This window comes from Scatophagus argus, chromosome 21, assembly GCF_020382885.2.
Source record: "Scatophagus argus isolate fScaArg1 chromosome 21, fScaArg1.pri, whole genome shotgun sequence".
Lineage (NCBI taxonomy): Eukaryota > Metazoa > Chordata > Actinopteri > Scatophagidae > Scatophagus > Scatophagus argus.
This window is the reverse complement of record NC_058513.1, coordinates 6,028,106-6,041,523: the sequence shown is the minus strand read 5'-3', so window position 1 is coordinate 6,041,523 and position 13,418 is coordinate 6,028,106. Positions and strand designations below refer to the sequence as shown.

Genomic DNA, 13,418 nt, shown 5'->3' with positions numbered 1-13,418 from the left:
CACACACACACACACACACACACACTTACAGTAAAAACTATAAATGGATGACCAGATTTCTCACACTTTTCCTCCATGATACAAACGGTGCTAATCTATCACAGTGACGTCAAGGGAACCAACCTGAACCTGGCAATAAAAGTTATGTGTGTGTGTGTGTGTGTGTGTGTGTGCATTTTTCTTCCTATTTAGGATGTCTGCATTGTAACTGATGTGTGTACTGTACATTTTATGCACATTTAGACATTCTGTTTGTATTTCCTCCTATTCTTAGCATATAATCACTATTACTGTCATCAGTATTAATATTTCTTCATGTCTGGGACGGTAATGGACTGGATAAAGGTTTAAACAGAAACTGTGCTTTGTTTCTTTCTGCTGGTTGTGTATTTTGCGTCTAATTTATGCCTTTATTGTCGCCTGTTGGGTTTACATGTTTGTCAGAACTTTTATCTAAGTTGATTTTTCACTGTCTGATTTTATTTCATACTACTGCATGATCACTAAATTCTGATCGCATGTGATTACTCATAACTTGTTAATAATTGTTGATCTTGTTAATAATCATCCAGTGGAGACTTATGAACATACCCTTTTGTCCCTGTCTGTGGTTGCTGGTTTTTGTTTTACTATTTCATCAGGGCAAAAATCTAAATAATAATTCGCCCCCTGATTAAAATCAAGTCAGCTGAGCAAGGAATCACATGTACATGTTTTTATTCTATATTAGGATCAGGATCATTTAGCATGGTTATTGCAGTGTGATATGATCTTGTGAGAGCTGAATGTGCTGAAGGTCAGGTGACACCAACGCAGTGGAGAGTTAAACAGATCCTGAACAGTTTCCTGATCAGTCTTACTGATTAGTTTTTCCTTTCTGGTTGTAATCAGATGCTGTAGTGTTAAATTAAAATTAAAACACTCCAAGCCTTTAGCTCCTTTGGCTGCAGTCTTATAATATAAATATATATGTTGATATTAAACATGTCTGCAAATCAAACAGTCGGTATGAATCTGCCTCGTTATCATTATGTTTGCCTTCTTCATTTCTTCATTATTATTGTCTATTTTGTTGATTTTTCTTTACAGCTGAAACATGGTATATTTTTTAAGTATATTCAATTTTGTTTCTAGTTTATTTAATAAGCTCAGTTTTTCATTGTTTTAATCAGGTGCGTGTCAGCACATCTATGTCTGAGCTTTAACAAAATAAAAGCATTAAAACAAGCTTTTTCCCTGGCAGACATTCATACATATCACTACATGTTTTCATCACAAGGTGTTGTAATGGAAAAGCTTGACAAAAACTGACTAACTTGATTCATGTGTCTATCAAATCATCATAGTGTCACACAGTTCTTTTACTTGCTCTTCACCTGGCTTTCCTGAAGCTGAACTTAAGAGGAGAAATCACTTGCATTCAATAAATACAAATCCTCTCTCAGCAGACTTAGAGCAAAAAGTGGTTAAGAGAGTTTAGGAGTAAAGGTAGCCTATACTACACTATGATAAAGCAGGAACATTTTGGCTAATAAACTGGATGATTTAAGAACAACATGACAAAAACAACAAAACAAATGTACACATCCCCCTTGACCTTGGTTTAAAGTCAATAGCTGCATCACAGGATCCATCAGGGCTGCCCTCTGAGCATGTTCCTGTTTTGTTATCACCATAGAACTGGCCATGACCTTCACTATGCAGGTCTTCCATTAAAAAAGCCAACAAGACAAAAACCTGCTCATAACAAACCTATTTTACTCAACCAAGCAAAATCACTCTTCCCACTGGGCAAACAAATCAAAATGACAGGTCTCCCATAGCTTTCTTTTCACTGTTTTCTGTTTTTTAGTCCCAAATCAAGGCCCTTAATTTTACTTTTTCATGTTTTTTAATTGTAAACATTGTTAGTTTCTTACAAACACTCCTTCTGTGACCAAAACCTAAAGTGGGCATGGTTTTAACTTCCAATTTTAACTATTAACTATACTATGTCATTTCTGTCCTAATGGATGCATTTTTATTTGGAACCTTTATGTTCAGCCTGGCTCCATGTGGAAGCTGTGCATGCAGTCCAGTTTCATTACCTGCCATTTTGAGTCCAGTGCTTACCCTTGCCTCGGGCATACTAAAAGGCTACTCACACGTGAGACCTTTTTATTTATTGTTTTGCATCTTTCTCCCCGCTGAGAGGGAGAAAGATGCTGACAACATTTGAAACACAGGACCAATTTTCTTTTAAACACTTTCTGCATTAATCAGAAATTATACCACAATTCCTAGTGAACCTTATATAACCTTTGTTATCTGTGGGTTCATTTGTACAAACGCGTGTATCATGTGTCCCTTGAATCTCACACGGCAGTAAATACCAATCACAAAATTACAGCATCATTACAGACGAATCAAGATTACTCCACCTGTCTGAAGTCACTAGCAGGGATTCAGCTGCAGTTGCAACACTGAACTGTGGACATTGCTGACACCTAGTGGTCAGAGTGAGGGCTTTAATAAAAATGGCAAAACAGGCAACAGCATGTTGTTTAGTTTTCTTGTGAACATGCTTTCACTTAAGTATATCTGAACACTTCCCTCACTACAGCTCTTGGTATAGGTAGAAATCCAGCATACTGAGTCTGGATAACCAGGTAAGGTAAATAGTTGCCTGTTTTTTTCTCAAGGACTTTAAAGCCAGGCTAATTTACTTTGTTTTTGACCATTCTGGTCTCTTGGCTTTCTTCACTTTTTTGTCAAAAACTGTCTTGCAACAAATTAGTTTAATGTCCCATTAGACCCATTTACAGCTATAGTTTATGCGTAATAAATGTATTATGCATGTACTTTTGTGTGTGTGCTGTTTTGTTACCTGTGATTTTTTAAAAATCGACCCATGAGTTTAAAGTCCACTATGGATCATTATGTAATGAACTGATTATTTGTTCTGGGTTGGCCTCTAATGGGCTCTAGTGAGAAAAGTCAAGACATGGATACAGTGTAATCTGTGCCAAAACAAACACAGAAAAAAAAAAAGTTCATTTCTCTCACATTTTTCTAAGATCCCAAACAGCCATCCGAAACACTGAGAAGTTCACAGCAAAAACTTCGTGAAAGAGGACTCTCAAAATAACCGCCCTAGTTATTCCACTTTGTACCAACACCAGTGAAGACTAGCAGTCTGGGGGAAAATGAGCACAGAGTAGTCTTTGCCCTATATAATCGAAATAATAAACACATTTCCACACAGGTCTGTGAATACAGTAGTAAGTTTTATTCAAACTATATCTGAATGACAAAAGACAGTGATTTGACAAAAAATAAAGGTGCTTGTGGACTCAAACTTGTTTCTCTTACGGTAAAGTAACCAAACAGATACAGTGTGTTACCATGGTGTTAAGTCACACTCATGACAAGCAATCTGACCTGACGAAGCTTGTCTGAAGGCTCCAACTGCGTTACTGCATGATGAAACAGAATCAACACATTCTACGTACAAATTACGACAAACTACCGAACATGCTGATTTCCAAAACAACAAGACTGCATGTTATTTTGAACATCACATAGTTATTAAAAATTAGACAAGGATTACATAGAAATTAGAAACTTGTGTTCGGAAAGGTTGAAGGTTTTTTTGTTGTTGTCGTTTTCTGTCAGTGATGACATGACAGTTGCAAAGGGATATCAACAGGGTAGTATCATTAGAGTGAGGTGTATAGTGTATTCAAATATGCTTAAATTTGCACAAATACTTATAAATGCAGCTTTTGATTACCAAACACCTGATGGTTTCATAGTTATAAATGAAAATAAATAAGTCAATAAATAAATAGTATTTGTAAAATTACATCAGGAAGCTTTTGCTGCTGTTTTTTTTAATTATTATTTTTCACAGTCATTTGCAGCGACGTTTGAAACTTACTGAACTCCACCATGTTCAACCATCCTCCTGAAAATCAGCAGTTCATCTTCCTCAGCTCAATACTCTTTTTAAAATTTAATGTGGTGATTTCATTTTCATTTTACCTGATCGGTACTTAGAAAAAAAATATCTGTATTTTACTCAAGGGAGTCATATATCACAACAATAGAAAATGTAAGAAACATCTGATCATTAAAGCTTTATCTTTGAAGTGATCCAGTTTATAAATAATTTTGAGAAATAGTTCAACCTTTCGTGGAATATGCTTATTCACAAGAGTGACTGAGAGCTGGATGAAAGGATCAAATACCGCTTTCATGCCACAGCTACAGCTAGCAGCCAGTTAGCTTAGCTTAGTCCAAAGATTGTGCTGCTTTTAAACTTCAGTTTTTGTATGTATTAAAGCGGGATATAACGTGTTTTAGAGGTGTTGGTAGGCACATTATTGTTACCTACCTGCAGAGATAAGCTGTTTTCCTGTGTCCAGTCTTTGTGCTAAGTTTAGCTAACAATGCTGCTGTGGTTAGCTTTATATTTAGCATACAGGTGTAATGGTGGCATCAATCTTCACATTTAACTCCTTGGCAAGAAAGGAATGAAAATATTTCCCAAAATATAAACTATTTCTTTAAAGTTATCAATTTAACCTGACAATCCCTAAGTTGAGAACTGCTGACTTTAACTGTTGTCTTTCTTCTGACACCTGCTTTATAGCATTTCAAATCAAACTGTTTCTGCTCAACTATATCCTTAGGCAATCACTCCATCCTCCGCCCATTCCCTGACCTTCCTCCTTCTCCTTTACTCTGTTTCCTTCGCTACCCCAAACCCTCTGGCCTGGTTTCCCAGTGGCAGGCCCACACAACATCCATTTACTGTCTCTACCACCAAAACTTAAGACCGTCATAGGAGCTGGCTACAATAATACTGGATTTCTACATTTGCCAAGTAGACAAAACACAGTAGTGCTACAATATTAAGAAGGAAAATAATTCCTTATATTCAGAGCTTCTCACAGCTCCTGAGGACAAAACACATGGAGACATATTTAACTCACTTCTCACTTTAAGTGCATTCACTGTTTTCATTTGCTGTCCTCTCACCAGCAGGGTTTTGACCTCGAAAATGTTTTGATTTTCTAAAGGCAGTGACATGAAGGCAGATCTGAGCAGCTGTTTCTTTCACGTTAAGCCAAGCCAGATCACAAATAACAGAAATAAATGTACTTCTCAATGATTAGATTTTCTACTGTGAGGCAACCATCTTTATCTGTCATTGTAAACAAACAATATGGCTAAATTGTACGTTTTTCAATCAGAAGTTCGTCACGACTTTTGGCAGTGGTTATTTACATCAGTTGGTTGCTTAGTGACCTGGATCAAATTACTCAAAATGTAATTCAGCTTCTTAAACATCCAAACTCACTGTAGATATCACTTTTCTTACAACCACTGATTTCACAACTAGGTCAAAATAAAAATGCCAGCATGAAGTTGTGAACCCTAACTTTCAAATCCAAACTTTCAAATACTAAATTAAAACATTCTAACCCAAATGATGAAACCACAACTTTCTAAAGAAAACATTCAAACATATACATTCAAAGCTTAATTTCCAACACTAACCTTTTTTTCTCAAGTGTTCACTAACACCCTTCTACCACCAAGCCACCTCAGGCTCAACTCTGCTGTACACCAATCTCAGATCCCTCTTCCCCAGAACCAGTCCCAAACCTCACACCCTGGAAACATAAAACCTAAAATTAAATGCAAATTCCCCTTTGTCTTTGCAGTCTCACAGTCTGGAGTGCTGATCTAGGAGCTGATGATCTGACCTGACCAAGTCTCATGCTTAGTGCCAGGATTCAGGTGAGTGATCACCACGTCGACAGCCTGGATCTTCTGGTTCTTGGGAGGGATGGGGCACACCTTGTACGTGACCTCGTCCCCTTCCATAGGCACATACTCTCCCTCAATACTGACCAGGAAACACAAACACAGTTACGAATTCAACAAAGTGTTGTTAATAAATTCATGGCCAATGAGTAATTTTGAACATAAAGTCTGTGTTTGACTGACCCTGTCAACCTTGGAATACATCTTATTGTTTTAATACAATGAATGGGACCAAACGGTGGCCTGGTGAAACTGAATCGAGTAACCTTCCAGGTATGACATCTGATTTAATGACAATGAGTGACAAATATCTGCACTTATGGGGACTTGCTAGAGGCAGAATAGATGTGACAGATATATTCTAACTTTCCAGCTTCAGTATGGGTTAAACTCCGGAAAACACTGGATCCTACATGTCCTATAATGCAACTACATCACATTATTAGATCCCTCCTTGTCTGGTAAGGAGGGTCTAATAATGTGCATTGGAAAAATTCACAATTGGGACAATGCAGGACTAATGAAGGCCTATCTTATCTTATATTAAGTTTTTAAACTCTACACTCTCAGTCTGCAATGCCAGGTTTTCTATTCTTAGTATTTTAGACTAAACTGAGAAAATCCTCATCCTATGATATTAACTGACACTTTCAGTTGCATGAAAACTGTCTCTTCCAGGAATGGTCAACCTTTGACAACATGTGAACACTCTCAAAATGGTCATTGCTCCTTTGTTAAAAAAAGTAAATGGAACATATATATTTTTTCAAATAACAGTCTGTCTAACTTCATTGTATTGCGTTTATCCACTGTTTTCCTCAATTTTGTCAGCCAAGTTCATATGAATTAGCACATAATGCTGTATGTCCAATGGCTCTGACAGAAGTTTTCATGTTGATGAAGGCACTGTCAGTTCTCACATATGTGGGAAAGCCCTTACAAAATAAACTAAAGGAAGCTCATTCACTCACTCAGATATGTGGACAAAGATGTCCTCTCCTCCGTTAGAGGGGCGTATGAATCCATGACCCTGAGACCTGGAGAAGTGTTTGCACACCCCTTTAAATACTGGACCTGATTTGGCTCGCACTGTCCTGCAGACACAGAAGCAGAGGGAGATATAAATCATTACCACACTTACTATGAGACATTGATTTGAGCTTCTTTATCACATTAATGGACTGATGACACATTATATAATCAAATAAGAAATTACAGAGACCTGGAAAATATCATATTACAGAAAATTTATGAAATGAGTGCTCAGAACATGAAAAACAATTACTGGCATTTAAAGCAATCATAATTAACTTATTAACAATAACTGAAGTAAATATAAAGGTCAGAAAACAGGATAGAAAGATAAATGTAAATGTCATTAGATTTGTATCCCCTACGCTGAGTATGTGCGGGTGCGTTTGGTGGGCAGTGGGCTGGGTAGCTCTCCAGGCTGAGGAGGTTTTCTCTCCCTCTCCCACACCCGACTGCCCTCCCTCAGGAAGGGGAAGGAGAGCTGCAAGGGGGTCTGTGGTGAGGTGAGCGGCAGTGAGGGGTCTGTCAGCGAGGAGGCATCAGGGTCTGACATCTTGACTGGTTACAGGTTAGGATTTTTTGTTGTTTCTCTCTCTCTCTCTCTCTCTCTCTCTCTCTGTCTGTTTTATATCTCCTCCAGTAGTGCACAAGGAAGAAGAGGAAGGAGGGTTACACCTCCTGCATGGCAAGAGTGCGGACGAGGAGATGCTCAGAGAGGACGTCTTGTGAGATGAGTGGAGTAACAGTGCCCTGCAATAAAGAAGCAAAGAAAAGAAGATGTAAGAGAGGGAGAAAGAAATGTTTTATCACACACATCAAAGACTGATAAAAACGTTTAGACATGCTTTGTGACTAAAAACTGATGTCCACTTTAACTGACACCCAGCAACCAATCACTTTCATGGCAACTTTGGCCAGTACTGACGCTTACATTTCCTATTTCATTACAATTCTATCATGTGTCTAGTTTCCGCAAGCAAATCTGTCTAAAATCCGTGATTTATTAGCACCTGACTTATTGTAACACACTGCACTTTTTCTACAGTACCCCAAAGAGATAATTACTATACATTACATTTAAAAACACAACAGTTCAGTCATTACAGCCGGCCATCATTGCTGTAGCATTTTCTCCAGCTGATGGACCCTAAAGGTTTGTCACTAAGATACTGACTATCTCTTGCCTCAACTAAAAAACCTTTTCCCAACAGAGGACAACCGCTATCCAATGAAATCTCCAAACATGGTGATTTGGAAAAGGTCAGCTAACCAGCAGGATTAAAAGCTTCTTTATGACTTCAGAAAACTCTCTTCTTATAAATCATTAAAACACGGTGGATTATGTAAAAATGTTGGTAACAAAACAGAAGAAGCATGCTCAAGCCTGTTGTCAACATGGAAATGTTTCTCCGGTGCCTCTTACACAACACATTTTTCTCTGGATGAATGCTGGATGTTGGTGCTGCATTGTGAGTCCATAAAGATATGTATGGCCTTTGATTTTGAGGAACTGAAACCAAAACTGTTGAAATTTTAAAACTTTCCAGTCAGACTCCATTACACCTGTGTGGGGGGTGAAAACAATCTCATACTGTATAAGTTGTCACTATAAGAAAAAATGTATCACAAAACAACATAATAAGCTAAGACACCAGCTCTGAACACAACCAACGGCTGATGCTTTGCCAGTGTTAAGGTGTTTAACAGTGGATTTTTCCTTGCTTGTAGATAAAAAGCCAGGTGTACAATAGCTGCAAGCTGCTGTGATCAGAATGAAAAATAACAGAGCAATTTGATTTTCAAATGCCACACTGTGAACTTGCTGGCTTTGAAAAGGTCCCAGGATGATGTAAACAACAGCCCTGCCCCGGAGGGCTTCGCCTCGGCTCATCACGCACAATTATATTAAAATCCCCACTCTGACATCCATTACAGGATTGCTCCTCACACTGTGTATTCAAACAACAAGCTGTTCTCTGAACCCTTTCAGGCAGTCATTTTAGGACCAATGAGCTCGGTCACCGTGCCATGACACAAACCCAGTTATCATTGTATAACTAGGAGATGTGATGTGTGTATCATTATCCAGCTCTTCATTTTGACACTCACTCAAAGCACAAAGGGCTGCAAGGCATTGTTTTGCGCAAGTTAACACTGAATCTGGTGGATGTGTTTTCGGCTTTATCAGCAGCCACCTCTGAATCTTAGTATTGATGTAACATCTGCAGGCTACATGTTTGACAAGGACTGATGAATTCAGTGTGTGTCACAGTGAATCCCACAGGCTCCATTCAATATCACACTCTGCCTTGCTCGCTGTCAGTCTAAATATAGTAGTGTGTGTGTGTGTGTGTGTGTGTAAGAGAGGAGATAGAAGCTGGCTTTTACACCGAACGAGGAAGGTCCTGAGGCTGAGGTTAACATGCCTCTGTTGGGGTGCGTACGTACTTCACATCAAAAACACGGACTGCAGTTGATCCAAGAGCTCCAGTCTTTCACTTCTATCTGAGAGGAGAGTGTGTTTGACAGAAATATTAAGAGTTGTTCTGGTTTCAATCTTGCAGTAACAAGCACTGCACATGATCTCTCCAATATCTCCCCAATGGCATTTTTATTATATATTACACATTATTATAGCTCTCAGTTTCTCCTCTCTGTATTTAAGAAGGCAGCGTGTATGATTAGAACAAGAATTTGTGGAAATGTACTAAAGAAAACAAAAGCTCATTACAATAACATAAATGTGAAAGTCTAACAGTGTTTTGGAATATTTCTTGTTTAACAGTTTTAAAGTCATGCAGGAATTTCTTCTTGAGATAAAACTGGGTATTTATTGCAGGAAAAACTGTCAAATGGTTAGCTTTACAAGGTAGAACTGTTCTACATTACATTTATTGCAAATTTGAAATTCAAGCAACTTAATACAAGCTATATAAGAGCCAATGCTACTGATGACTTGTGCTTGCAGAGTTGAAATACCAACATGGACGCTTGTCCCTTTAGCTTCTGTGCTACCAGGAAGTTTGCACATTAAAACGAGTCTACAGCCATGCTAACTGCTCTCCGAAGTTGTACTAGATACAGCAATACTGTGAGACTAAGGCAAAATGCTAACATGCTGATGCTACGCAGCTGTAATATTAACCATGTTCCCCACAGCATGTTAGCATGCTAACATCAGTCCCGGTTGCCCTCCGGTGTTATGACCAACAGGTCTAGCTGTTATGTTTGACTTTGATGTCACTTTAACTTTTAAAACTTTAAGTGATTTTATTGAGGATGGTATATGCATTGCTTGTCCTAGCTTGATGGCAGTTTGATGCCACCCCTGCATGTTTGCTATCTTTACATCAATAATTTGATGTCTTCCATCTCATGCTGTCAAATAATCTAAAATTATGTTAGGTTAGAGAACAAAGTGTTCCAATAATTCTGTCATATAACTATGAATGTACTGCAGGACAGCATTTATGGATAACACAAGCAACACTTTCTGAATACGTAATGCATATGTAATTTTAAGGTAGCATTCACATATTCTCTGTACATTTTAGTGAATAGTTACTGTATATGTCTGCATACCTCATTGAAAAGACCTTATTGCACCTTCGTTAGTCTTCCAAAAAAACATGTTTTCCCTATCAAATAGATTTTAAAGCGAAGAAAGAGGCAAACTGCACTTTAGATTAAAATGAGAGAATTAGTGAGGTTTAGGTTGACTTCTGTCAGGCAGGACCACATGTCCAAACACAAAGGTACAAAGGTCGGCAGCATCATCGCTGGCTTTAATCTCTCTGGTTTATAAGCTCATTTATTTGGAAGATCCTGCAAATGGCCGATGAGTAAGGCTTTTATCCTCTTGGTATCATGCTGACGGTGTTGATGCAGTGATGATGAGCACACACATCTGTCATCATGGTGGCACAGGGGACAGTGCTGATACCACAGCTGATGGATGACAAGGCATAAATATGTAGACTAAATAATTCAGTAGTAATTGGATGAGCTCCTATTTTATTGTCCCTCTTATGATGAGATAGGATGAGTGAAACCCAGCAAGTGGACACCTTTAATGAGTCCGCAGTGCTTCTGTGTCAGATGAGCTGATAAAACATTTAATAAGGAGGAGCTCAGACTGGACTGGAAGGAAGGAAGGAAGGAAGCGAGCTGGGGGAGCTTTGGAATAGACAAAAGGCCAAAAGCAACCCTGTGAAATCAGGGCACTGTGGCTGTCTGTCCTCCTCTGCATCAGCATGGCAGACACGTCAACTCCTCTGCACACACACACACACACACACACACACACAAACACACACTTTAAACTTTAAATTTACCTTTAAAAGAGACACACACACACACTCTGTTTGATGGTGTGATTTTGGTTGAATGAGAATCTGGCAGAACCTAAATAATTCAGTCCAAAACAAAAAGCCCTTCAGGCGGCTTGTTTCCAGAACATTCTCACACTGTGGCAGCTTAAGACCAGAAGGCGAAAGGATGCTTAACCGGTGGCCAAATAACGTGACACCACAATGCGTCTCGGCATGAAACGCCGCCACATACGAGCAGATGACGGTAGAGACGGTAAATGTGGACAGTGAGTTAAAGACATTTCATCACAACCCTGCCGCGAAGCGACGCCGTCTGCCCGACACAGAGAATAAAAGGCTCGGATGTGTGGAGCCACGCTACAAATCACACAGAAATCTGATCGACGGCACGATTACTACTTACCGTCCAAAGAGTCGATCAGCCGTCAGCCACACGATCAGCGATACGGCTACGTGTTTTGAGGTGATATGAGGCAATTATGCAATTAAAGCCGGTGCAAGCAGCGGAACATGTGGTGAATAAGTCAGGGATCTTGGTATGGATGCGGCGCACACAGGCGGGATGAAAAGGCAGCAAATGAAAGGGAGGCAGCAGAGATGGGGCGGGGGGTGCAAGCGGGTTACTGTGCTAAAAAAAACAACAGCGGGCTTCACCACAGTACAGGCAACTCTTTGTTCTCTACGTGTCTGGAAACGTTTCTTAACGTTTTCTGTCAGGGCAGTGAGGTTTAATTAGATATTGAATGAACTGGGACAGGTTGTCTTTTTACTGGATCTACACATCCCATGATACACGGCAGGTATTGTGCTTTTCGCGTGCTCAATACAGTTTCAGAGTCATATCTACTTAATGTTACAAGAAATGGGATTTTGAACTTTTCATATAGTTTACATAAGCTAAAATACCGGTGTGCCATTTCTTTTTAAACCAAACGCCATAAAGCTACACAGGCCTACTGTATTTTCCCATGTAATTTCTCCCGTTTTGTTAATATTATTTAATGTATCTTGTCACACTGTGGTGTAGTTTGGATCTATTTCACTTCAAAAGAGACGAATTTATTATATTTTAAACTGTTTGGCAGCTGTGAGACCTAAAACATCCTGCGGTCCACCTCCCTTTTCCCACAAACTTTCCCATTCAATTCAATGGACCACTTCCTCCTCCTGACGTTCCTGATGACATCATTTGGTTGTAAACGAAAATGGAAAGTATGCCTATCATATGCTACCACACACACTCAGTGACCAATTTAGCAGATACACTTTTGTTGACTTTGTGAGAAATGTGTCTGTGGTAAATTAATTTATATGTTGAATACAGAGGTCATAGTTCAAGGTGCTGTACTGGACTTCATTATAATTTTTGTGCTTCCAGTTCATATATATGATACAGGCTGAATCTTCTGAACATAATACAGTCCAATGTAGTAGTTGACAGTGTCACCAAAAACTGAAAAGACGCATCATAAAAGTAGACTTCAAGACAGAAATATTGTGACATGCTCCATTAAGTGATCACTGAGTGTGTAGTTTGTTTATTTTTTATATTTATTATATTATTATTTATTATTGCATATGATGCCCATTTTGGCCCCTTTCACTCAAAACTGTGTTTTGCTTATACTTCACCCCCATGTTTGAGCTTCACCTGTGTGGAGCTGAACACTAAAGGTGTGTTCTCGCATTCGCCCGATCAAAGCAGAAAGGAGGCCAGCTTTGGTGCAGAAAATAGAATATGTGGAAGCTTGAAAGCTGAGACTGGACTTCTTCAGTGAAGCAGAGGTCATCTTGTGTGCTGAAATTAAATTTGAAATAAAAAAATAATTGCATTTATTTATAGCTTCTGAAGAAAGAGCTCATTTTAAGAACTGTTAATGAGGTACCTGTACTTTTTGTTGAAAACATTGATGTAAATTATTGTTCAAACCACAGTATTTTTGACATCTTAAAACATCTCTGGAGGGTTTTTTTAAAATATACAAAGTCTGCAAACTGTTCTGGTATTGCATGTCGTGTTACAGAATATTGACATTATTATTGCTGTGCAGCATATGGCAGTTTTCAATTACTTTTCTTTTTTTCTACGAGAGGAAACTGTAGAAATTCCTCCATATAAAATGTTTCCGGGCTTTTATAGCTGCTTCTTGTTTCTGTGACTTTTCAGAATTACCACTTTGTTTGATCAGGACATTTCTCTCTGCAGATTGGATACAATCAGACAAGTGTCTTTTCGTGGAG

At 38.7% G+C, this 13,418-nt stretch overlaps 1 protein-coding gene across 1 annotated transcript; it reads right to left on the bottom strand.

Annotated features, from left to right (window-relative positions):
• Window positions 1–3,247: 3,247 nt before the first annotated feature.
• Window positions 3,248–11,792, bottom strand: csdc2a (cold shock domain containing C2, RNA binding a). Its single transcript, XM_046378031.1, has 4 exons — window positions 11,581–11,792; window positions 7,212–7,596; window positions 6,786–6,908; window positions 3,248–5,896 (listed from the first exon to the last, which is right to left on the bottom strand). Exons 2-4 carry the CDS (start codon window positions 7,397–7,399, stop codon window positions 5,734–5,736), a joined length of 474 nt encoding a protein of 157 aa, XP_046233987.1. The 5' UTR covers window positions 7,400–7,596; window positions 11,581–11,792; the 3' UTR covers window positions 3,248–5,733.
• Between the last annotated feature and the right edge of the window lie 1,626 nt (window positions 11,793–13,418).

Coding starts and splice junctions, on each gene's coding strand:
- csdc2a (XM_046378031.1), bottom strand. CDS start 7,399: ATGTCAGACCCTGATGCCTCCTCGCTGACAGACCCCTCACTGCCGCTC. Junction 6,909..7,211: donor CGCACCCGCACATACTCAGC/GTAGGGGATACA, acceptor CTGTGTCTGCAG/GACAGTGCGAGCCAAATCAG. Junction 5,897..6,785: donor ATCTTTGTCCACATATCTGA/GTGAGTGAATGA, acceptor TTTCCTGGTCAG/TATTGAGGGAGAGTATGTGC.